Here is a 26898-nt window from a genome sequence, read left to right on the forward strand (position 1 = left end):
ATTATTAATGGTGCTTGCTTTAGCAAGGCATCATTATTGTTATCCGTCATACTTATTATTATTCTTTTTATTCCGCCGTTTTTTTGACGCGCTACTCCTCCCGCAGTTTTTGTCACAGACCCATGAATGAGGTGTCAAATCGTGCGGCCTATTCGGGAATGGTGTGCTATGACTTTTATAAGCGATCGGGGGTGCGGTGGTCGCCCCAGGGGCGAAAAAGTCGCCGAAAAATCCCATAGACTTAACATTGCGTCAAACTTTGACGCCTCATAGCTCAGAGCGAGGATTTTGCAGAAATGTGAAATTTACCACATTTGGAGAGGTTGGCAGGCTCTGTAAGAATATACCTCACAATGGGGTAAAAGTTGCACCCCTGGGGGGCAGGAGCGCCCGAAAGTTTCCCATTGACTTAACATGGTGTAGGACGGCCCATGAAATGGAGAGAGAGAGAGAGAGAGTAAGCGATTTTGTATTGAACATAACTCTGGATCACAGTGTCATAGAGACAAGGGGGCGGGCTCATTTTACTCAGACGACCAATCAGTCTCTCAGGGTCATTGTGAAGCTATCAGGCCACGCCCCTAGCAACCATTTAGAGCACCTTAGCAACAAGTTCCATAGACTTCCATTGAAAGAGATCAAATGGATATCTCTGGATAGAAGACTCATAGAAACATGAGGGTGGTCTCGTTTGACTCAGGGCAGCAAACAGCCAATCATGAATCACATCAACACTTCCTAGCCCCTCCCTAGCAACCATTGTCGAGCACCTTAGCAACCAAAATTCACAGACTCATAGCTCAGAGCAAGGATGTCGCAGAAACGTGTAATTTGGCACATTTAAAGAGACTGGCAGGCTCTGTAAGAACATACCACACAATGGGGTAAAAGTTGCACCCCTGGGGGGCAGGACCGGCCCAAAGTTGCCCCAATGAAGTACTATGGTGTAGGACAGCCCATGAAATGGGCTGTCCTACACCATAGTAACCGATATTCTATTGAACATAACTCTGGATCACATTTGAAGAGGCTGGTAGGCTCTGTAACAACATAGCACACAATGGGGTAAAAGTTGCACCCCTGGGGGGCAGGAGGGGCCCAAAGTTGCCCCAATGAAGTACTATGGTGTAGGACAGCCCATGAAATGGGCTGTCCTACACCATAGTAAGCGATATTCTATTGAACATAACTCTGGATCACATTTGAAGAGGCTGGTAGGCTCTGTAACAACATACCACACAATGGGGTAAAAGTTGCACCCCTGGGGGGCAGGACCGGCCCAAAGTTGCCCCATTCACGTACTATGGTGTAGGACAGCCCATGAAATGGGCTGTCCTACACCACAGAAACCGCATTTGTATTGAACATAACTCTGGATCACAGTGTCATAGAGACAAGGGGGCGGGCTCATTTTACTCAGACGACCAATCAGTCTCTCAGGATCATTGTGAAGCTTTCAAGCCACGCCCTAGCAACCATTTAGAGCTCCTTAGCAACAAGCTCCATAGACTTCCATTGAAAGACATCAAAGGGATATCTCAGAATATAAGTGTCATAGAAACACGAGGGTTGGCTCGTTTGACTCAGGGCAGCAAACAGCCAATCCCCAATCACCTCAACACTTCCTAGCCCCTCCCTAGCAACCATTGTCGAGTACCTTAGCAACCAAAATCCAGACAGGGATATCTTCCATTCTGAATGTCAAAGAGACGTGGGAGTTGGTTTATATCATTCATACTGACAAGCAGCCTTTGGAGTTTCATGATTGGAAGCTGCCAAGCCACTCCCTAGCAACAAAAGAGAGTACCCTAGCAACCATTTTGCAAGACCTATATCTCTGCATCAAAACATCGTATAGAGATGGGGGTTGGTTTATACATTCACATTGACTTTGGAGCTTTATGATTGGCAGCTGCCAAGCCACTCCCTAGCAACCAAACAGATTACCCTAGCAACCGTTTTGCAAGGCGTATATCTCTGCATCAGAACATCGTATAGAGATGGGGGTTGGCTCTTTTGACTCATGCTAGCAAACAGGACTTGCTACATGCTACACATGCTAGCAGTGAATAGCTACATGCTAATTTTGATTAGCTAAGTGCTAAATCATGCCAAGAAAATGCTACAAACACCATAGTAACCATCTGTGACAACTACCAACCACCTAGTAACAACATAGCAACTACCCAGAATACCCTAGCAACTGCCTAGCAACCACCCATAACACCCTAGTAACCGCCTAGCAATCACCTAGCAACCGCCTAGCAACCATCCAGAACACCCTAGCAACCACCTAGCAACCGCCTAGCAACCACCCAGAACACCCTAGCAACCGCCTAGCAACCACCCAGAATACCCTAGCAACTGCCTAGCAACCGCCTAGCAACCACCCAGAACACCTTAGCAACCGCCTAGCAACCACCCAGAACACCCTAGCAACCACCCGGACAACATGAATAAGCCATATCTCAGCAGCAGAACATCGTACAGACATGGTTGTTGGCTCGTACGCAATCATGTATCTCACCCTAGCAACCGGGTCGTGTTTTTTGCCACTGCAAGCACCATTCACATTTTCTTCTGGAAATGTATATTCTAGTTATTCTTTTTATTCCGCCGTTTTTTTGACGCGCTACTCCTCCCGCAGTTTTTGTCACAGACCCATGAATGAGGTGTCAAATCGTGCGGCCTATTCGGGAATGGTGTGCTATGACTTTTATAAGCGATCGGGGGTGCGGTGGTCGCCCCAGGGGCGAAAAAGTCGCCGAAAAATCCCATAGACTTAACATTGCGTCAAACTTTGACGCCTCATAGCTCAGAGCGAGGATTTTGCAGAAATGTGAAATTTACCACATTTGGAGAGGTTGGCAGGCTCTGTAAGAATATACCTCACAATGGGGTAAAAGTTGCACCCCTGGGGGGCAGGAGCGCCCGAAAGTTTCCCATTGACTTAACATGGTGTAGGACGGCCCATGAAATGGAGAGAGAGAGAGAGAGAGTAAGCGATTTTGTATTGAACATAACTCTGGATCACAGTGTCATAGAGACAAGGGGGCGGGCTCATTTTACTCAGACGACCAATCAGTCTCTCAGGGTCATTGTGAAGCTATCAGGCCACGCCCCTAGCAACCATTTAGAGCACCTTAGCAACAAGTTCCATAGACTTCCATTGAAAGAGATCAAATGGATATCTCTGGATAGAAGACTCATAGAAACATGAGGGTGGTCTCGTTTGACTCAGGGCAGCAAACAGCCAATCATGAATCACATCAACACTTCCTAGCCCCTCCCTAGCAACCATTGTCGAGCACCTTAGCAACCAAAATTCACAGACTCATAGCTCAGAGCAAGGATGTCGCAGAAACGTGTAATTTGGCACATTTAAAGAGACTGGCAGGCTCTGTAAGAACATACCACACAATGGGGTAAAAGTTGCACCCCTGGGGGGCAGGACCGGCCCAAAGTTGCCCCAATGAAGTACTATGGTGTAGGACAGCCCATGAAATGGGCTGTCCTACACCATAGTAACCGATATTCTATTGAACATAACTCTGGATCACATTTGAAGAGGCTGGTAGGCTCTGTAACAACATAGCACACAATGGGGTAAAAGTTGCACCCCTGGGGGGCAGGAGGGGCCCAAAGTTGCCCCAATGAAGTACTATGGTGTAGGACAGCCCATGAAATGGGCTGTCCTACACCATAGTAAGCGATATTCTATTGAACATAACTCTGGATCACATTTGAAGAGGCTGGTAGGCTCTGTAACAACATACCACACAATGGGGTAAAAGTTGCACCCCTGGGGGGCAGGACCGGCCCAAAGTTGCCCCATTCACGTACTATGGTGTAGGACAGCCCATGAAATGGGCTGTCCTACACCACAGAAACCGCATTTGTATTGAACATAACTCTGGATCACAGTGTCATAGAGACAAGGGGGCGGGCTCATTTTACTCAGACGACCAATCAGTCTCTCAGGATCATTGTGAAGCTTTCAAGCCACGCCCTAGCAACCATTTAGAGCTCCTTAGCAACAAGCTCCATAGACTTCCATTGAAAGACATCAAAGGGATATCTCAGAATATAAGTGTCATAGAAACACGAGGGTTGGCTCGTTTGACTCAGGGCAGCAAACAGCCAATCCCCAATCACCTCAACACTTCCTAGCCCCTCCCTAGCAACCATTGTCGAGTACCTTAGCAACCAAAATCCAGACAGGGATATCTTCCATTCTGAATGTCAAAGAGACGTGGGAGTTGGTTTATATCATTCATACTGACAAGCAGCCTTTGGAGTTTCATGATTGGAAGCTGCCAAGCCACTCCCTAGCAACAAAAGAGAGTACCCTAGCAACCATTTTGCAAGACCTATATCTCTGCATCAAAACATCGTATAGAGATGGGGGTTGGTTTATACATTCACATTGACTTTGGAGCTTTATGATTGGCAGCTGCCAAGCCACTCCCTAGCAACCAAACAGATTACCCTAGCAACCGTTTTGCAAGGCGTATATCTCTGCATCAGAACATCGTATAGAGATGGGGGTTGGCTCTTTTGACTCATGCTAGCAAACAGGACTTGCTACATGCTACACATGCTAGCAGTGAATAGCTACATGCTAATTTTGATTAGCTAAGTGCTAAATCATGCCAAGAAAATGCTACAAACACCATAGTAACCATCTGTGACAACTACCAACCACCTAGTAACAACATAGCAACTACCCAGAATACCCTAGCAACTGCCTAGCAACCACCCATAACACCCTAGTAACCGCCTAGCAATCACCTAGCAACCGCCTAGCAACCATCCAGAACACCCTAGCAACCACCTAGCAACCGCCTAGCAACCACCCAGAACACCCTAGCAACCGCCTAGCAACCACCCAGAATACCCTAGCAACTGCCTAGCAACCGCCTAGCAACCACCCAGAACACCTTAGCAACCGCCTAGCAACCACCCAGAACACCCTAGCAACCACCCGGACAACATGAATAAGCCATATCTCAGCAGCAGAACATCGTACAGACATGGTTGTTGGCTCGTACGCAATCATGTATCTCACCCTAGCAACCGGGTCGTGTTTTTTGCCACTGCAAGCACCATTCACATTTTCTTCTGGAAATGTATATTCTAGTTTTAAATGTAATCTGCCAAAGATAAATGTCGACATGAAATAAAGGTAAACATGAAAATGGCAACAGCAACACTTGGGATCGATTCTCATCACTTCCCCTCACAGATCTCAAACTTTAACTTGACATTCAGTTACAGTTTTCACTCCAAACATCGAGACAATCACACAAACGAACACAAAGTCTCTCAGGTCTGAATGAACTCAACATATTCTCCTCATGCTCGCTGCTGCTGCACTACATGTTTATTTCAGTGAGAAGACGCCAGAAAAGACGCGCAAGTATCGCTGTGATCGATGAAAACCACACAGAAATGAGTCTGTCGCTTAAATAAACTGTATAAAGTGTGTTTGAAAGTTGTGTAAATATGAGAAATACCGTGAACTGCTCTGCTCTCTTCATCATCATCATCATCTTCTTCTTCTGATATTTTCTGCAGACTAGTCGCTACAATGGCGTATTGCTGCCCTCCTCAGTTAATTTGAAGAATTGATAGATTTAACAGATAATATCCTATAATGGGCGTTTCTTCAACCGGGGCACTTTTAGCCTTGTGAAGTTGAATAAAAAGAACTTGTTCAAAAGTCACGTAACACAGAAAATTATTTGTCTAGTTGTAAGGTCTCTGATGAGGACAAACTTAGATAAATTGTTCATATTTTACATTTTGTCCGACCTGCGATGAACAAATGTAATTTCCACCACATCTCAATATACAGCTGTTATTTAAAAATAGAATAACTTATGCCACTCAAGAATTGTTACCAGTTTTTCCACAATGTAGCCAACAATAATTATACAATGAGATAAATGAAAAAAAAAATCGTAATAGAAAGGTAAAAAGAAAGTAAAACGTTTTTAAGGTGGTTTTATTGTTAGTTTGACAAAGAAAGAGGAATTTGTCCAAAATTATATTTATTTTTAAAAATATGACCATAAAAGTGCCTATAGTCTAAGAATCACCCATATATCGTCCAGTCCGGTGCAAAAAGTTAATAACAAGTTTTGTTGTCTCATGGTCCTTAGTACAAAGTAATGATTTTAATAAATAACTTGAAATGCCAGCTCCCGACAGCTCTGAGTACTACATGAGATTTATTTCTGTACACGACATAAACAGTCCATTACTGCTCACAGTTTCTACTTCTCCACATGGTTGTTTTCCAATTATCCTAAACCTAAACATATTAATATTTATATGGCTTTGAGGTTTGCTGTGGAATGAAATTATGCATGTTAGGTGATCACATGAACTGATTTAATGTATGGATTTAACAACCTTTGAAACCACGTGTTGAATATATTATCATGTTTGGTGTCTTATTCCTCTCTAACTTATTGCTGATTATCATTCATTTCAAATTCATGGTCAGTTGAGTTGTACCTGTCATGATTGCATCTCCCCCCCAGGGTTTTAATACTATAATGGTACTAAAATAAAATTGTTACATTTGTATTTGACTATGTAATGTTATTGTCTGACGATATCTTCTGTCTGGATTGCCCTTTTTTGTATTGCCTCTCAAAGAGAGTTGTTTGAGTTTCCCTGTAGCACATTCACCTAAAGTGCTAACAACCTCCTCCAGTGGTGGAGTGGTTAGCATCAAGGACACACACACCTGAGATCGATCCCCAGCTGGATCATAACAGAAGCATTTTGGGTACTTGAGTGTTCCCTTGGTTATTGAGCCCACGTAAAATCTTTGGTCCAGTCGAAAACCCGTAACTCACCCTTATTAATTATTATTTCTTTCTTTTGGCCCATCATTTAATTTATGTTCAGTTTGCAGCAATGCTTAGTGACAAACTAAGATGTTGAGTTGGTTATTTTGACCATTATATTAGCTTTGTTCCCCTTGAAGCTACGGGAATGTATGAGAAGGAAATCTTATGAATATTTAAGCTATACAGTATAGCTGATTCTGAACGAACTCGTCTTTGAGATGAACGTGTTCTAACACATTTTTAGTCAATAAAATTTTAACGAATTTGACCATTCATTTTTTGACATTATAGGGGAAGCCGAGCTTCACAGTAAATTTGAAATCCGGAAATCAACACCAATAGAGTTAATTTCAACACTTTAAAAGTGTATATATGGGAACCACCCACAAAGTGTTAGTTCAACACTTTCAAAAGTGTTGCCTCTTGCAACACCAACACAGTGTTACATTATGAACACCAAGAGAGTGAAAATGAACACCAGTGCAGATAACAACAACACTGTTACAGAGCTGGGTGCAGCTTTGTAGCAAACACTGACAGAGTTAAAATTCTACACCGTTCTGGTGTTGACCTAACACCAAAAAAATGGAAATCTCTTAACCTTATTGGAGTCAAATATTACACCATCCTGGTGTTGATAGAACACCTTGTTAGAAATAAATAAAAAAACACTCAAGGAGTTATCAGTTTTTCTTATTAGGGTTCTGCATCACCTATACTTTAAAAAACTGTCAAATAAACTTGACAATTATTAAACCTGAAAAGAATAAATGAACTTTGAAATAAACACATTACTCTATATTACTCTTTCATACCTTTATTCCAGCAGGGAACACTTTTTTGTGTTCACAAAACACAACAATTACTCTTTTTTGTTAGTGCTTTAAATGACATGAATAATTTTTTTTTTTTACAAATAACAGTCTAAAACAACATAAAACAGACTGTCATTGCCATAGGACATTTGTAAATCAAACGGCTTGTGGTAAAACAGTTTGTCTGGTTTTTTGAGTACAAGACTGTTCTCCTGTGCAACAACACTGAAAGCATGGAGATGTTCAACAAATTCTGAATCCATACATGACAAAAAAAAAATTCCATCCTTAATAACAATTTTTATAACTTTTCCAAAGACAGGTTCATCGTCAACCAAGTCTAAGCACACAACAAGACCACTCCGATACTCCGTACCATGACACTTAACCCACGGTGTGACCGTTACTTCGCTCGAGAGATCAATGTGGAGTTGCTCAGAAATAAAATCTCCGTTTTCAAGGTCGGACAACAATGCTTTTGAAACAGGGCCAGACTCAATACCTTTGATAGGACAATGCTCCCAGTGATAGGCAATGGCGAGCTGGTGTTTTTTTGCAAGTGATTTGGTCAGGTTTTTGAATTTTTTTAGATTTTTCTTAAAAAACCTGTGTTTTGCTTCATATCTCATTGTCCATACGTGAATTAAAGGGCCAATTTGCCTGATGCATTCAGGATAGTGAATCATTAGGTGGTGCTTTGGAATCAGATTCTTTGAAGGATACAACTTCTTGAACAGTCGATGATGCTCCACAATAAGATGCTTAAAAAATATTGTCATTCCTTCAGAGATGCAAGGAGAAAATATAATTTCAACAATATGTAAGAGAAGCAACATCAAATGCCAGTGCATATCCCCCTCTGGGACTACATCTCCGAATATGAGAGGTATGTTCCTAATTAGACACAATGTCTGACTTGCGTTGAGTCCAATGCTGTTTCCTGCTTGTTGAAGGTTGACCCTGGTTGGGCGGTTGTTTTTGTCTAAATAGCCATAGTTAAAGGCATACAAATCGAAATGGAATCACCAGAAATTAGATTGCTACTCATGTATTCAAAAAGCAGTTTCACTTCATACTGTGCAACTCCTTCCAGGATGTCATGCATAATATCTAGCACAAAGTTCTCTGATACATTAAAGTAAGTCAAGGTATTGAGTACAGAATTTTTTTTAACACCATAACAGGAGTTTTCATTAAGGTTGTCAGCAAGATACTGGTAATGTTCCTCATTTAGGTTTCTGTTGCGCAATATCACTCGCGGATCATCCGCACTAAATACTTCCTGTGCTAATACCTTGTCAGTGAGGCACAGTCTGCAGTAATGTTTTGCAGAAAAAGATTCAACGTAACCAAGAATACCGTTTAGACCCAAGTTATCGCCAGTAAATTGCGCAATAGTACCAAAGATGGGCTCCTCAGAAAATTACACCTTCATTCCCTCCTGCTCAAGTATTTTCACATCATCAATCAATGGGCCAAGTATTTTGTCCATGCCATACTTTTTTCCATCTTCAGAATGAAACAAAGAAATTAGATGTATATTCATTAAGGAAGAATTTATGTGTGCTGGCAGGTTACGAAGCACAAAATATAAACAGCCAAGTTTATGAATCCCATGTTTAGATCCTAATGGGTTTGCCGTTTCAAAATCATCGTAGTAAATTTGGATCTGAAGTGCATTGCTATGAATGGAGTACAAAGGATGGTTTTTAAAATACTGTCCGTCACAAAAATCTCGAAACATGTCACTTTGCCGTTTCTCTTGAAAAAAATTACAGTTCCCTTTCAAGGGAACTCGAGCTGCGTTGAGACGCGGTGGGAACGCCTTGCGTGATTGCGTCGTGAAGCACATGTGAAATCAATCCAATGGAAACGGGAGACGTCATGGGCGGGTGACGTCACCGACCAGGAAGCTATAAAGCACTCCCGCGATCAGAGAATCACTAGCTTTGTTGCCTTCAGCAAGTGCGATCTGTGTAATACTGTCCTTGTCTATTTATTGTCTGTTTGTCTCAGTATCTAGATATTATGTAGAAACAAGAATTCAAAACGTTGTGTTGTTCCCTACCCTCGTTTTATCTCGGGTGGGGACGCGCATCAGCTTTGTGTTGCTTGTTTGGGAGTTTTGCTTACCCAGTCAGTTCTCGAGGGGACTGACTGAGTATTGCAGAGGTTGTCTGTTTCTACTCACTCCCGCCGGGCGTCCTTTCGAGGAGGACGGTTCGGTTGCGCGCGCTCCCTGAGGCGCGAGTCCCGCTGCTGCCGAGGCACAGCGGCGACGTGCATCTCGGGGATCGCGCAAATGGATCTAACAGCGAGGTTTGAGACGGGCGCGCCCTATCTCTGCCACACGTGTTAGTTCCAGTGCCTATCGTGCTGCGATCTCCAGTTCCGAGGAATTGGTATCGTTAGTGTGAAAAAAAAAAGAAAAGGATATATGTGTATACGTATATTATGAACAAAGCTTGTGAGTTTTCAATGAATAAATTAATAATTCAGCTCATAGCTCTGTTGTATAAAGAGGAGCTTATAATAGGAGGTTTTATTTTGTGCTGATTGCCTAGTTAAATGTTTTCGAGAAATCGTTTCTCCTCGGCGTCCTCTGGGGGGCGACTCTCTGAGGAGGGTCGCAGCGCTGCCAGTTCGGTTGTTTCCTGCTGGTGGCCACGGAGTGATATAAGTTTTTCTGATGTATGGAAAAAAAAATATATTTATGTCTGTTCTCTGAACGCTTCGCTTTCAACAAAATGAAGATATAAACTATCCAGCGGCGTTCCAGAGGTGTCTTCATCACCGATCTAATGTTCCTGAGACTGCTGGGCGGGAGCAGTCTCAGCCTACTAAAGCTCCTCGCAGCATAAAGTGCTGCAAAATAGAGCGTCGCCATTCGGCCTCATCCACAATCGAGAGGGACCTGGGTGGCGGTCGCTGTCTAGCCAGTTAGAGATATGCAAGATCTGAGAACTGTTTTATCTCTAATATAGCTGGAAGAAGAAGCCCTGACGCTGAGGCTGCAGGCTTCTGAGGGTGGTCCCCTCCGGGGTAGGGACGGTTTTGAGAAATCGTTTCTCTTCGGCGCCCTCTGGGGTGTGACTCTCTGAGGAGGGTCGCAACGCTGCCAGTTTGGTTCTCCTGCCGGTTCGCCGTTTCAGGACACCGAGGTGTCAGCATCCCCAAACGATCCTCCGAGGAGGGTCGTAGAGCAGTCAGTTCGGTTTCCCTGCCGGTTCGCCGTTTCAGGGCGCCGAGGTGCCTGCTTTTTCCAATGATCCTCCGAGGAGGGTCGTTGGAACTAAGATAGTTAGAGGTAGGCAAGATCTGAGGACTGTCGTTATCTCTAATGAAACTTAGAAGAGAAGTCCTGACGCTGAGGCTATCAGGCTTCTGAGGGTTCCTCCGGGGCAGGAACGGTTTTGAGAAATCGTTTCTCCTCGGCGCCCTCTGGGGTGCGACTCTCTGAGGAGGGTCGCAGCACTGCCAGTTCGGTTGTTCCCTGCCGGTCCTCCGTTCAGGGCACCGAGGTGTCAGCGTCCCCAAACGATCCTCCGAGGAGGGTCGTAGAACGGTCAGTTCGGTTGTTCCCTGCCGGTTCGCCGCTTCAGGGCACTGAAGTGACTGTTCAACCAAATCCAGAGGCCAGTCTCGAGAGACTGGTGCCCTTAGCAGAATTTCTGGCAGCGTGGAAACTACTGCCACATATTTCTCAGTGGGTCCTGCACACTATAGAAAAGGGTTCAGAATTCAGTTCGGTTCTCGTCCGCCCAGATTTCTAGGGGTCCTCCCCACAGTGGTGGACCTCGAGCAGGCTCTGGTTATGGAGCAGGAAGTGCTGACACTTTTGCAAAAAGGAGCTATAGAAGGGGTTCCTCCTCCCTGACAGACAGTCAGGGTTTTATAGCCGCTACTTCATTGTTCCGAAAGAGGATGAAGGGTTGCGTCCTATTCTAGACCTGCGTCTATTAAACAGCAGGTTTCAGAATCTCATGTTCATAGTATGCTTACGCTAATATGATTGTGTCACAGATTTAGCCCGAGGGCTGGTCTGTCACAATATTGAAAATACTGTCACAATACTGTCACAATTTTGAAAAGTAATTGAACACGATTTGAAAAGTAATTGAACACGATCCTGATCGATTGCTCCTGTCTGCCTCGCTGTGACTGCTGCTGCTGTGAGTTTGTTTGCTGCGTCTAAGCCTCGTATTAGCTTCGTATTTCTTTCTGTTTTGAACCATCATTTATTATAAATTCTAGTTGTTTATACTACTAAATACATCTTACTCAACATCTCAGATTAACCTGACATTGATAGCTTCCGTTATTGTCAGCACAACACGCTAACTCGCTAGCCTTTTAACGCACCACCCGTGCGCTCAGTTATTTATTTATCTCTCGCGCGCCCGCGCCTTTGAGTTCATAAAAGCCCAGGTGAGTAAGAATCAGTCAACAAACACGGTGAGTAATGTCTTCTCCTGTTATTGTCACCTGCACTTCATGTCACATGTTTACCATAGCCTTCTCTGTCGGCAATATAGGATTTATATGTGATAAATGCAAGGAGACAGTCAGGCTGACGGAGAAGATTTCAGAACTAGAGACACGCATCCAAACTTTAATCGAGAATAGTAAGAAGAGTGCTAGAGCTTTAGATACTATTTTGGATGCGCCTAGCCTAGTTAATTCTTTACATGAGTCGGTTCCGGCTGAAGTAGAGCCCGTGCAGCAGGGCAGATGGGTGACAGTGAGAGATCGCTCTAGTCGCGGATCAAAAAACCCCTTTTCCGTTCCGATAACAAATCGATTTGCCCCGCTCAGTGAAACACCCACTGAGAATTATTCTGATTGTGCCCTAGTTATTGGCGATTCTATTACACGGAACGTGAAAATAGAGACACCAGCCACCATAGTCACATGTTTGCCGGGAGCCAGAGCGCCTGACATCAAAGCAAATTTGAAAGTGCTGGCTAATGCTAAACGTAAATTCTCTAAGATTATTATTCACGTCGGCACTAATGATGTTCGACTTCGCCAGTCGGAGATCACCAAAATTAATATTAAAGAGGTGTGTGAACTTGCAAGTACGATGTCAAGCACTGTAATTTGCTCTGGCCCCCTTCCTGTTCGCCGGAGTGATGAGATAGTTAGTAGATTGTGTTCACTCAATGGCTGGCTGTCTGGGTGGTGTCCACGAAATAATATAGAATTCATAGACAATTGGAAAAGTTTTTGGGGCAAACCTGACCTGTTGAAAAGAGATGGTATTCATCCCTCCTGGGATGGTGCTGCTCTTCTCTCTAGTAATTTGGCTCATAGTCTTAGAGATAAAACATGACAATCTGGGCCTCAGGTCAGGAAGCAGACAGACTGGCTTAACCGACCGTCTGCTAGCGGCCTCACGTCACCAAGGTCAGATAAATCCCATCACATAGAGCCTCTTTCACCTAGATATCATCATATAGAGACTGTGTCTGTTCCCCGAACTTGGAAATCCAAAATACGTTCAAACCCATCTAAGGTTAAAAATTTAATTGATCTTCAACAAATAAAAAACAGATATAATACAAATGAGCAAATGATAAAGCTTGGGTTGCTGAATATTCGATCTCTTACTTCAAAAGCGCTAATAGTTAATGATATGATTACAGATTATAACCTAGATGTGCTGTGTTTAACAGAAACCTGGCTAAAACCAAACGATTACATTGCTTTAAATGAGTCAACCCCACAAGATTACGGTTATAAACATGAACCTCGCCTGAAACGCAAAGGAGGAGGTGTTGCTGTAATTTATAGTAATATTTTCAAAACCACTAAGAAATCTAGTTGTAAATATAATTCTTTTGAAGTGTTGGTGCTTAATGTAAAAATATATAGTGTAAACGATAAATCACGTTTGAAAATTCTGCTGGCTACTGTATACAGGCCACCAGGGTACCATACAGACTTTATCAAAGAATTTGCGGACTTTCTATCAGAATTAGTATTGGCTGCAGATAAAGTACTAATTGTTGGTGACTTTAATATACACATAGATAATGAAAAAGATGCATTGGGATTGGCATTTAAAGACATTATAAACTCAATTGGAGTTAGACAACACGTGTCAGGACCGACTCATTGTCGTAATCATACTCTAGATCTAATACTATCACATGGAATAGATGTTGATGCCGTTGAAATACTGCAGCAGAGCGATGACATCTCAGATCACTATCTAGTCTCGTGTAAATTACATTTAGCCAAGGCTGCAAAGCCGACTCCGTGTTATAAATATGTTAGACCGATCACTTCTGCCACTAAAGATTGCTTTATCAATAATCTTCCTAATCAGTTTCATCATCCCAGCATCCCGGATAGCTTAGAAGAACTTGATATTGCAACAGAAACTTTTAACTCTCTCTTTTCCAGCACTTTAGACACAGTTGCTCCGCTGCGCTTAAAGAAGATTAAAGAACATAGTCCAACGCCGTGGCACAACGAGCACACTCAGGCCCTTAAGAGAGCAGCCAGAAAAATGGAGCGCAACTGGAAGAAAACAAAACTAGAGGTGTTTAGGATTTCATGGAAGGAGAGCTCGATTGCTTACAGAGAGGCTTTAAAAGCTGCTAGATCTGCTTATTTTTCAACCCTATTAGAAGATAATAAACATAATCCTAGGTATTTATTTGAAACAGTGGCTAAACTAACGAAAAAGAAAGCTTCAAGCCCAGAAGTTTCCATGCAACACAGCAGTAATGACTTTATGAACTTCTTCACTTATAAGATCGATAATATCAGGGACAAAATTATAACTATGCAACCGTCTAATACAGTATCGCATCAGGAAGCGCATTGTAGTCTCCCTGAGGGAAAATTTGATTCATTCATTGCTATAGGAGAGGAAGAATTTTGCAAACTCGTCAAATCATCTAAATCGACAACGTGCATGTTAGACCCTATACCGACTAAGCTGCTGAAAGAGATGCTTCCAGACGTCATAGATCCTCTTCTTAATATCATTAATTCATCTATGTCTCTAGGATACGTACCAAAAACCTTTAAGCTAGCTATGATTAAACCGCTTGTTAAAAAACAGCAACTTGATCCTACAAAGCTAGTCAATTACAGGCCGATCTCTAATCTGCCATTTCTGTCAAAAATATTAGAAAAAGCAGTATCCTCACAACTGTGTTCTTTTCTTGAAAGAAATGATATCTGCGAGGATTTTCAGTCCGGATTTAGACCGTACCATAGTACCGAGACCGCTCTCGTTAGAGTCACAAATGATTTGCTCTTATCATCCGATCGTGGTTGTATCTCTCTATTAGTATTACTGGATCTTAGTGCTGCATTTGACACCATTGACCACAACATCCTTTTAAATAGACTCGAACATTATGTTGGCATTAGTGGAATTGCACTAGCATGGTTTAAATCATACTTATCTGACCGTTATCAGTTTGTAGCAGTAAATGAAGAGATGTCTTATCAATCACAAGTTCAGTATGGCGTACCACAAGGCTCAGTACTAGGACCGCTGCTGTTCACTCTGTATATGCTACCATTAGGAGATATCATTAGGAAACATGGAATTAGCTTTCACTGTTATGCCGACGATACTCAGCTGTATATTTCTTCAAAACCTAACGAAACCTACGAATTCACAAAATTAACGGAATGCATAGCTGATATAAAAAATTGGATGACTAGTAATTTCCTACTACTAAATTCAGAAAAAACAGAGATTCTAATTATTGGACAAAAAACTTCCACATGTAATAACCTAGAGTACTGTCTAACACTTGATGGCTGCTCTGTTACGTCTTCGTCGTCGGTTAGGAACCTGGGTGTGCTCTTTGATACCAATCTTTCATTTGAAAGTCATGTGTCTAGTATCTATAAAACCGCTTTCTTCCATCTTAAAAATATATCTAAATTACGTCATATGCTCTCAATGAATAATGCAGAACAATTAGTTCATGCGTTTATGACCTCAAGGCTAGATTATTGTAATGCTCTACTGGGTGGTTGCCCTGCACGCTTAATACACAAACTACAGCTAGTTCAAAACGCAGCAGCTCGAGTTCTTACTAGAACCAGGAAGTATGACCATATTAGCCCTGTTCTGTCAACACTGCATTGGCTGCCTATTAAACATCGGATAAATTTTAAAATATTGCTGATCACTTACAAAGCACTAAATGGTTTAGCTCCGCAGTACTTGAGCGAGCTCTTAACGCATTATAGTCCTTCACGTCTACTGCGATCTCAAAATTCCGGTCAGTTAATAATACCTAGAATATCAAAATCGACTGCTGGCGGTAGATCCTTTTCCTACTTAGCACCAAAACTTTGGAACAGTCTTCCTACCATTGTCCGGGAAGCAGACACAATCTGTCAGTTCGAATCTAGACTAAAAACACATCTCTTCAGCCTAGCATACACATAACACATTATAGACTTATATAATTAGGCTGCATAGTTTAGAACAGCCGGGACCGGGAACACTTCCCGTAATCCTGATGTACTTGGTACATCATAAGAAGGACGGCGTCTACGCTAATATTAGTCTCTCTGTCTATCCCGAGGTTTACCGCTGTCCACCGGAACCAGGCCGTATCCAGATCTGATGAAGGACCAGCGCCAGGACACGACGACGACGCCGCTGACCTGAAGTGTCAACCAGTCTCTCCTCCTCTCCACTCTGACTTCAAACAACCGGAACTGGACAAATACTCTGATTCATTCTGAACTTCATACACTGTTCACTCATTGGCCAGAGGAGAACTGGCCCCCGACTGAGCCTGGGTTCTCCCAAGGTTTTTTTCTCCCTTCTGTCACCTGATGGAGTTTTGGTTCCTTGCCGCTGTTGCCTTACCTTCTGGCTTGCTTAGTTGGGGACATTTAATATTCAACAATATTATAGATCTGCCTTAAAGGTGGATGATGATGAAATTATTTTTTGTATTATTTTCATGTTATCACTGTGAAGCTGCTTTGATACAATCTGTATTGTAAAAAGCGCTATATAAATAAAGATGACTTGACTTGACTTGACAATAGACTTGAAGGACGCTTATCTATCCATCCTCATCACAGGAGGTTCCTGAGGTTTGCTTTCGGGGGCGAAGCATACCAGTATCGGGTTCTTCTATTCGGCCTAGGTTTATCACCCCACACCTTTACAATATGCGTGGATGCAGCTCTGGCTCCTCTGGGACTCCAGCGCATTTGCGTATTATACTATCGACGATTCGTTGATCCTAACTCAATTTGAGCAGATGGCAGTTCGGCATCGAGATGTCGTTCTGTCTCATTTAAAGATGTTGGGGTTGCGACTCAACGCCAAGAAGAGTGTGCTCCTCCCAGCTCAGAGGACCATTTTTCCAGGTGTTATATATGATTCGCTGTAAAGGGGGTAAAACTAGGCCAGTCACTCACTTTGGAACAGTTTCAGACTGTTGGGTCTCCTGGCAGCTGCGTCCAACGTAATTACTTTTGGCCTTCTGTACATGAGACCCCTGCAGTGTTGGCTCAGGACCAAGGGGTTTCTCCGTGGGGAAATCCATTTTTGCCTGATCAAGGTCACGCGGCTATGCCTACGTGCCTCGGTCATGTGAAAGAACCTTGGTTCCTCGCCCAGGCCCAGTGTTGGGGGCTTCTTGTCGACGCTTATGCTATCGACGGATGCTTCCCTCACAAGTGGGGGGTGATCATGAGTGGTCACTCGGCGAAGGGTCTTTGGCAGGACCATCTCCTTTTGGCACATAATTGGCTAGAAGTGATGGCGGTATTCCTAGAATCTCAATACTTCCTGTCAGAACCGAGAGGTCACCATGTGCCTGATCCTTCTGGACAGCACACTGATGGTCTCGTATATCAGAGCAGATATCCTGTTGAGGCAGGGGCTGAGGCCCGGAGAATGGAGACTTCACCCCGAGGTGGTGGAGCTTCTTTGGGAGAACTTCGGTTAAAACTTTGCCTTTGTGGTTATCCCTGACGCATCCAGCTCCGCTTGGACTGGATGCGATGTATTAGGTTTGGTCGAGGCTACACCTGTACGCATTTCCCGATATCTTTGCTCCCGGGAGTTACCCTCATCTGGAGTCATGGATGCTGTGGGCTCGGCCTCTGAGGGGGCCCAGCTCATAGATTCAGGTCTCTCGACTGAGGTCGTGGAGACCATACTCCAGTCTAGAGCTCCCTCCACGAGAAGACTGAATATGCATTGAAATGTAAACTGTTCTCTGCCAGGTGCGGAGAACACCTTCTGAATCTTGCTATCTGCCCTATGGTACAGTACTTGATTTCTGCAATGAATGTTTCTTTGCTTGGTTCTCTCTGAGGAGAGATCCTTATTTCATCTTCTCCGTGGTACATGAGGCTGAGGCCTGCACGTACTTGGATTTGCACCTGGTATGGCGGTAGTCTTTCTTCACCCCAGGCCGGGTTGTATTCCTAGGTCCCTACTCAATTTGCGGGTCAATTGTGCTGCAGGTCTTCTGTCCTCCACCTTAATCAGGAAAAGCTAAAGACAGATATTGAGCAAGCGAGTAGTTGAGGCTATCTCACTTGCTTATGTATCGGCTGGACAGCCTTCACCTTTGGCTGTCCGGGCCCACTCTACTAGGAGTATGGCTGCCTCTGGGCTTTAATTTCAGGAGTTTCTCTCCACGACATCTGTAATGCGGCAGGCTGGTCCTTACCGCATACATCTGTCCATTTTTATGACTTGGACCTAGACTCCACTCCAGGGTCTAGGGGGCTTGTTTCGTAGTATGCGCACAGTCTTCATACACAACAGGCATTTGTCATATGTCGTCGTGGGTATAGGGTTCCCACCGCGTCTCAACGCAGCTCGAGTTCCCTTGAAAGGGAACGTCTCAGGTTACGTATGTAACCCTGGTTCCCTGAGAGGGAACGAGACGCTGCGTTGCTTTGCCATACTCCCTGCATACCTGTGATCATCTTGCTTCAGGCTTTTCAAAGCTAGTGATTCTCTGATCGCGGGAGTGCTATATAGCTTCCTGGTCGGTGACGTCACCCGCCCATGACGTCTCCCGTTTCCATTGGATTGATTTCACATGTGCTTCACGACGCAATCACGCAAGGCGTTCCCACCGCGTCTCAATGCAGCGTCTCGTTCCCTCTCAGGGAACCAGGGTTACATACGTAACCTGAGACGATTTCATTATTCCTAAAAATGAATTCAAGAGTCTTCAGAAGAGGAATATATATGAAAGTGTCATTAACTGGAATCTGTTCATACATTCCAGAGATCTTATTCTTTCTTGTATCGTATCTGATGCCCAAATGTATTTCAGTAGGTTCAACAACCCCCCATTTTTCGCTGAAATATTTTCTCCATTTTGTTTCTGTATTAAAATCGGAGAATGGATTACGAAAACTATTAAAAACATCTTCAACTGAACTTCTACTTGTGCTTTCAACAGGCACAACGTTTAAAATGTTTTCTCTTAAACTTGTATGGAGATCATTAACACAATCTTCCATGCTTTCAACAACTGACGTAATAACACTGTTTGCAACACCGTTACCCTGCAATTTGGCTATTATGGATGCACACATTTCCCTGGAACAATCCCTTGAAACAGAAGAACATTCATGCAAACTTGCATCATTACCTGAACTTTGCTCTGTGTTAGACACAACAAGTGATGCTGCTTCACTGGGATTTGGAGTTTGTTGATTTTGTAGTGATACATTGTCACTGCTTGATGCTACATCACTACAATGAAATCTAATTAAATGTTTTCTAAACCCTGGATAACTTTTAAATTGCAAGGAACAACCATCCTGAGCACAAACCAGCTCAAATTTTTTGCCAGGATACAAACCATGTACAAGTTTAAAGTGCCGAATTAATTTTACTGTTGTAGCAAGCAGTGTTTTGCAGATGTAGCATCTAAACATCATTCAATAACTTAGCTCTGAGCTCCTTTACCCTTGGGCTCTCACTTGTGGTGCCAACATCAATTCTGTAGACTGCAGTCTGGAGAAAAGTGTACATATTTTTAAGTGGAAGATCATAACTGATGCTGAAAACAAAATGGACCTTGAAAAGTTCATCAATTGCTGCAAGTGAAGAGGATTCTTGACAGGGGATGAGCTTTTTATCAACCACAATGAAGAACTGACTGATGGCTTCCTTGCTGCTCCCTAAGGCAAGAATGTATGGTTGACGATTCTCTTCTTCCTCAAGATGTTCCTGTATACTCCGGCATGCCTGAATGAAGAAAACAAACAAAGAAAAACACAAATTTGATCATTAGTAATGATAAACAAGTACAGCTTTATTAGTTAGCATAAATTTGAGTCTTTTTAGCTTGATTGCACTTTGTAAAGAACAGGACACACTCCAGAAAAAATACAGTATATGCACCAACTGGCTATTAAAGGATAATTCCGGTATTTAACACTTTGAGTCTATTTTGTAGTTTGTTTTGGATGAACATGAGTGGTGGACAAATAAATAGTCAAAAAGTCGAGACAAATAAATAGTCAAAAAGTCGAGACAGGAACAATTGTCAATTTTAGAATGGCCCATTGCCGCTTCAGAATGAGAGTCTATGAGCATGCACAAACTAAACAAGCTTTAACAATTGGTTTCAAAACTGCAACTCACCAAGTGGTCAAGGGCGTTCACCGATATGCTTACACAACAATCGCTGCAAAAGATACTTTACAACAGGTTTTATTGCAGTCTTTTACAACTCCTATTGACTTGTGTTAAATAGCTGTGCAGATACGCAATTTTTTTTCCCCCAGGATGGTGAGGGAAGACTCATTAATATTAATTCGGGAAGTCCTCCCTGATTGGTCTAACCCCACCCTAAACCAAACATCACTGGGGTTAAGACCAATCAGGGAGGACATCCCGAATTAATATTAATGAGTCTTCCCTTTACCATCCTGGGAGAAAAAAAATGTGCGTATTGAACAGCCACCCATTCAACACAAGTCAATGGGAGTTGGGAGAAAACTACGATAAAACTATTTGGAAAGTATTATTTGGAGCGATTTTTGTGTGAGCATATCACTGAACACCCTTGAACACTCAGTGAGTTGCAATCCCGTAGAAGCCTATGAAGGAGTGAGACAGATGAACGGTAGTCTTACGGGATTGGAAGAACATAAAGGGTGAGCAATTACTTGCAGAACTTTCATTTTTGAGTGAACTAACCCTTTAGTGAAGTAAATCAAAGTATAACACTTATAGCCCTTGTATTTTGTCACCAATTACCTACTTTTTGAAATACCACCACGTGGTCAACAGCCTGAGAAATGCTGATCTTGTGGGTTTTCTTTCTTCCTGAAGCCTGGGGTGACAAGAGATGGAGAAGTAGAAGGAAGGATGATAGGTCACTGTCCCATTCTGAAAAACACAAAACATATGTTAAATGTCTACACTACAATAACTAAGATAAGCTGATTTTAAATGCAAACCCATTGCAAGTTAGTTCTGTAAAACTCTACCTGGGGAATCCTGTTCCTCCCTGTTCTCTTTGGCAGATGACAGTAATCTTTTCAGCAGTGGAGTGGAAGTCAATGTTTCTGCTAGCCTGGTAACCTTTGCTTTGAACACAGTTGGCCATCTTTCAAAAAGTCTGGAAGCAGTTTCTGACCCAAATTGGAGTGTGAAGTCCTGATGAATCTGAAGCATTTGGCAGAAAACATGTAAAGAAATTACCATACAATATAAATATATTAACATGATAAATGTGTATTCAACAAAGTAGTCTATTTGACAATTCTCTGAAACTAGCATTTCAATTTGGTTAAAAAAAGCATAGACAAAATACATACCAATCCTTTAGTATCCAGGAATCGAGGAAAAACTGAGAGAATGGTGGTGGATCTCTCGGAATCATGGATAAGGGGCTGTCTGTATTCAAACGTGGACCTCATCTTCTGCATGATGACCTCACGGTCACTTGTATGATTCATCAAGGAGATAGCCTGTACACTTTGGTCATTATCTAGCTGATCTTCATGGTGACACAGCTGTCTGTCAAGCAAAGGGCCTCCATTCTCCTCTCTTTTTGGATCATCCTTACTTGCAAAAGGTTTTGTCCCCCTTTGTACTGTCTTGAGGCGCCATGACAAGAATACAGTGTTTTTTTTGGCCATCATAAAAATGTTCCTGATAAAGTGACAAATTAAAACTCAAAATTGTAACTAGGGCTGTAACTTGAGACTTCACAATTTTTGAGACATAAGTGTTCATTGATTGTTTAGCCAATGATTAAAAATGTCAAACTAATTTAGCCTACGTAGGCAACTGTAGCCCAAATCTGTATCTCAATTCTGAATACTGGCAGAATTCACATTTTTGTTGTAAAAAGAGACATTATGCAGAAGTAGGCTACGTATGTGTGCAGTTGCTGTGTAACGCGTGTTTGCATTGTGCCGAGCTCGACACGCTCTGAAAGAAGGACGTTAAAATCAATTCCCTAATTTTTGTTTTTGAAACTTGTGTTGGTTGGTCCAATCGATTGTGCAATAACGACCCTCTATTGTGCAATAACTAACCAATTGTGACCCTCCAACAAAAATGACAACTACTTTAAGACATTTCTAAATGATCACAAAAATATTGAATGTTTTGATCTCACATAATGACTTACATATCCAGTTCTTCCTTGGGGATCTCTCAGTGAGGGAAACAAGGTGATAATTCCCAAACCATACTTCTGTTTGGTAAGTCGATGTGGGACTCTCCTGAAAAATGTTAACACTCAATGTTACTTTACATTGATGAGAATTGTTCAAAAATGTTTAAAACAATATGAGGGTGAGTATATGATGACAGCATTTTCATTTTAAAGTGGAGTATCCCTTTAATATATTTACATTTAAATTAAGCTTTGGTACCAAAATTGGTATTGAGAACCGTGTTATTACTGTTTCACAGTTATCGGCACCGGATACTGAAATTTTGGTGACTTCAGAATTGATATACTATCATAATCACTAACAAATTAAATAACCCAAGACTATTATATTTTGATAATTACCCTTCTGTCTCAATCATGTGTGCAACCAAGATGTTCACCATCAGTTTTCTCATGTCATCGCTAACTGTCCCTGTATCTTCAAACTCCTTGAGCACATTTGCGCCACCTGGTCTTGTCTGTAGAATTTCTTTAATCAACTATAAAAATAGGAACAATAACCAATTATGTAAAGAATAACATACATCCAGCCAGTTGTTATAGCAGAATAAACTCTGACAGGCTGATCAGGACGTGAAGCGGAGGGTTATTGTATTGTATTAGCCTGAAGGGGTTTATGTAAGGGATAATGTATAGCGAGGAGGTTGTTATTGAGAATACAACCCTGACAGGCTGCATCAAGAGCCCGACGCGAAGCAGAGGAGCAGCCTGAAGGGGTTGTATTCTCAATAACTACTGACTAATTATCCCGCTTATTACATGGCTACCTACCAAATAAATCATTACTTTTAAACAAAATATTGATTTAAAAAGGAGTTTATTGATAGTTTACGATTGTATTGCTTCCGCTCAGCTTGCGCTAAATAAAATAGTACACTCCGTCTACGGTTAGAATCCTGTGAGTTCATAGAAACGCTGTGTTTTTCATGCCAAAACTTATACTTATCCAAACTTATCCAAAAATTATACTCCGCAGCGGTCTGTTATCAAGAAATAACAGACCGCATTCTACATTGGAATTCAACCTAGCCATGTAATAAATAATCTGCGATAACAACCGGCTGGATGTACATTATTCCACTTATTACACAATTTAAGTAAAATGTTAGGGCTGTCACTTTTGTGAAAAAAAAAATCAGTTTAGATTTGAGACATAAGTGTTCATTGAATCGATTGTAAAATCGATATTTTATGTCTAAAGACGGACACTAGGAACCAAAAGGCACTTGAGACACTATGGTCGCACACAAGTCAGCAAATATTTCTAATGATTTATTGGCGTGAAGTTTCGTGCACAATGACAAACAAGAGTGCAACATTCTCTAAAAACAACAAGCAGAGTTGCTGCTATAAAAACACTATAATCAATGAAAAACATCACAGAAGGGCAGGCTTAAACATGGCTGTGTTTACCATTAGAAAGGTCAAACAAGTTTCGCCTACATTGGCGTCTGTAGCCCCTATCTGTATGCATGAGAGAGACTGTCTGAATACCAGAAGTAGTCACATTTTTGTTGTAAAAAAGAGACATTTTATGCAGAAATAGACTATGTGTGTGCGTGTGTCAGAAGTCAGAAGCTGCATTTGCTGTGTGATGATCGTTCTCTGCGGGCCTATCGTGAAAAACTGGACGTGCTTCGGCCTCTGGAGAATTTGTTTTTGAAACTTGTGTTGGTTGGTCCCGATCGATTGTGCAATTGATTTCGAACGGAAAGTGACAGCCCTAGTTATGATAAGTAAATAAGTAAATGTCTGTCTAAGGCTACTGGGACTTACATCTCTGGCCTCTAAGCTGTGAGAAGCCTCTTCAACATTCTTCCTGAATCGTTTTGGAGTCCGGTCACTGTCCTCACTTGAATTTGGTGACATTGTATCTGTTTCAAAGCTTACTGAAGATGTGGAAGGTCCTGTGAAAGGGATAGTTCACTTTGAAATTAAATTTTGGTATGTTTACTTAACATACCAAAAAGTCATACTTAATAAGACAAGAACGGTTTGACCTAAAAATATCAAAATGTAAACTACTGCAGAAACAAAGACACCTTCATCTTGGATGCACTTGAGGTAAGCTAAAACATACCAAAATTTAATTTCAAAGTGAACTATCCCTTTAATGTTCAAACTAGGTTTAAAAGACATTAGGAATACATTTTTCCACACACCATCAACACTAGCTAACAATTAAAATACTGAACATATTAAACACTAACAGAATTCATTCAGATATTGGGATTTGACATTCAATAGCTTGTGTTATCACTCACCAATGTCAGTTAAATCATGTAGGGAAAAAAACAACCCACTGGTGCTCACAAGGTCAGGAAATACCTCTTCATCCACCTCTGTGCCAGTGTCATCTGTTACTCTAACTTTAAGGTCTTCCGCTAATGAAAGCTTTTCTTTCACTGCACAACAAAAGGTTTATCAATTTTAGGCAATGATTTATTCACAATTTGACACACAAGGATATAAATATATACATATGTAATTATTAATAACGAGTTTATTACTTACCTTCTGCAATAAATAAATCAAAGCAAGCCTCTGGGATTTTTATGTATTTTTTCAAATTTCGAAATTGTGCTTTGACAATCATGATCTGTTTGGGAGAGGAATAAACACATCTTACTTGGTTGCTATAAATACAATTTGATAAATCAGACGTGACCAGTAGTCAATCGATAGATTTATATCATAATGTGTGCGTATGACGTCGGTTTCACAAATTATCAAAAGATCAAATCGCCAAAGATTACATTTTCTCCATGTAAACGCGAATTTGTGAAACAGACGTCATACGCACACATTGTGACATATGTTACATTTATCGATTGACTCCAGATTACGTCTGATTTTGATTAAATTTAAGTAAAATGTACAAATAAACAAAAATATTAATCAGCTGCATGTGAAATAATTAGGGCAGTAAAGTTACCATTGAACACTTCAATTGCATTAAGGAGGGCTGCATACAGCCTTGCACTACAGCGCCCTAATGGTTTAACGTTAGGTCTAAACCGCATTATTCCAGCCTTACATTAACGTTAGTTTAACAAACTACCATGATTGGTTTTCGTTCCTTAAAAAGCAAATGAGTACTTTAATTCACTACCCAAACAAATAAACTGCGTTTGACACCCGTATTTGGCAGAAAATAATACTACGCAACTCAATTTCACTACATTAAAAACTTACCACAGTTCAGAACCATGACTATCACAGAAGCACAGTCAACTTGAAATCATTAAAAAAAAATGTTTAGTCCAGTGATCTTCCTGATAGTCCAATTTAAAACACTGTTAGAAATACAACAACAGTACACCTCGTAAAATGGCTGAGTCTAACGTTACCATGTGCTTCGCGCGCATTTTTTTAGGCTTTGTCGAGTGTGGTCGGAAAGAAAATGCCCGAACGAGCAAACAATTAAGTTGCGCGAGATATGATGACAGACAAAAATAAACTTAATCAATGATTTATTATCTTTACATCATTTATAAAGTGGCATGACACAGCTAAAGTTAGACCATTTACAAAAATCAGAAATCAGAGCTTGTCTAATGTTAGTTAGTATTAACCTTAGACTTCACTTACGTTACTTAACGCGTGTTAGCACTCTTCCACAGTGAAGTAAAATGGCGTTGGCATGTGTCTGGTCTGGTTCAGTCAAACGACGGTTGCACATAAACGGATCATAAAAAAAAAAAATCATATAAAATTGCTTTAATCCAGTGATCTTTCCTGATAGTCCAATTTAAAACACAGAAATACAACACGCAACAGTTCACCTCGTAAAATGGCCGAGTCTACTATGTGCTTCGCACATAACTTGTGACAGACAAACATAAACTTAATCGGTGATTTATTACATTTACATAATTTATAAAGTGGCATGACACAGCTAAGTTAGGCCATTTACAAAAATCAGATGTCAGAGCTCGTCTAATGCTAGTTATTCATTATTACAGTCATTTAATCGAACAATATAAAACTAACAAATTGTATACATTGAAATCAATTTACAGTCTGATTTATCTGTATTGCTGTCAAGTTAAAGTATTAGACATCACTTACCAAGATCGCGACTCTTCCACACTGAAGTAAAATGGCGTTGGAGTCTGGTCCAGTCAAACGACGGTTGCACGTAAACGGAGGTGTGGCTTGGTTAACTCTAAACGAGAGTTATGTTTGTAACATCGCAAAATGACACCAACTCTTATTTAAAATGGACTCTTCTAGTGTTAAACCCAATCTGTTAGGTGTTGATTCAACACTTTATTTTAACACTTTATTGTAACACTGGGAAATCAACACCGGTGAATTTACTGTGTTCCCTTGCAGTCTTAAAGAAATCCCCACTGCTTATAAACTGAACAGAATTGTGTTTAACTTAATAGAGATATTAAAGTATCCTACTGTATAATCTAGGTACTGCTGCTGAAACATGCAATGAGGAGAACAAACATGTTAATGTACTTCTCCTTCTCTTAATCAGCCATTTGCCTTCAGGTTTATAGTCTTTAGGTTTCTGTGTTGATGTTACACTCA

At 41.5% G+C, this 26898-nt stretch overlaps 2 protein-coding genes across 2 annotated transcripts in view; both read right to left on the bottom strand.

Annotated features, from left to right (window-relative positions):
- Positions 1–26898, bottom strand: part of LOC307000642 (uncharacterized protein) — a 395066-nt gene that overhangs the window by 144908 nt on the left and 223260 nt on the right. The window lies entirely within an intron of this gene.
- On the bottom strand, positions 19584–25564 carry LOC307002792 (uncharacterized protein; the record flags this gene model as incomplete). The annotated part of the gene is made up of 11 exons (XM_079620715.1): positions 19584–19670; positions 19734–19904; positions 20926–21053; positions 21155–21332; positions 21485–21762; positions 21806–21821; positions 22306–22399; positions 22696–22832; positions 24130–24260; positions 24618–24758; positions 25549–25564. 11 exons carry the CDS (start codon positions 25562–25564, stop codon positions 19584–19586), a joined length of 1377 nt encoding a protein of 458 aa, XP_079476841.1.

This window comes from Phoxinus phoxinus, assembly GCF_949152265.1.
Source record: "Phoxinus phoxinus genome assembly, chromosome: 1".
Classification (NCBI taxonomy): domain Eukaryota; kingdom Metazoa; phylum Chordata; class Actinopteri; order Cypriniformes; family Leuciscidae; genus Phoxinus; species Phoxinus phoxinus.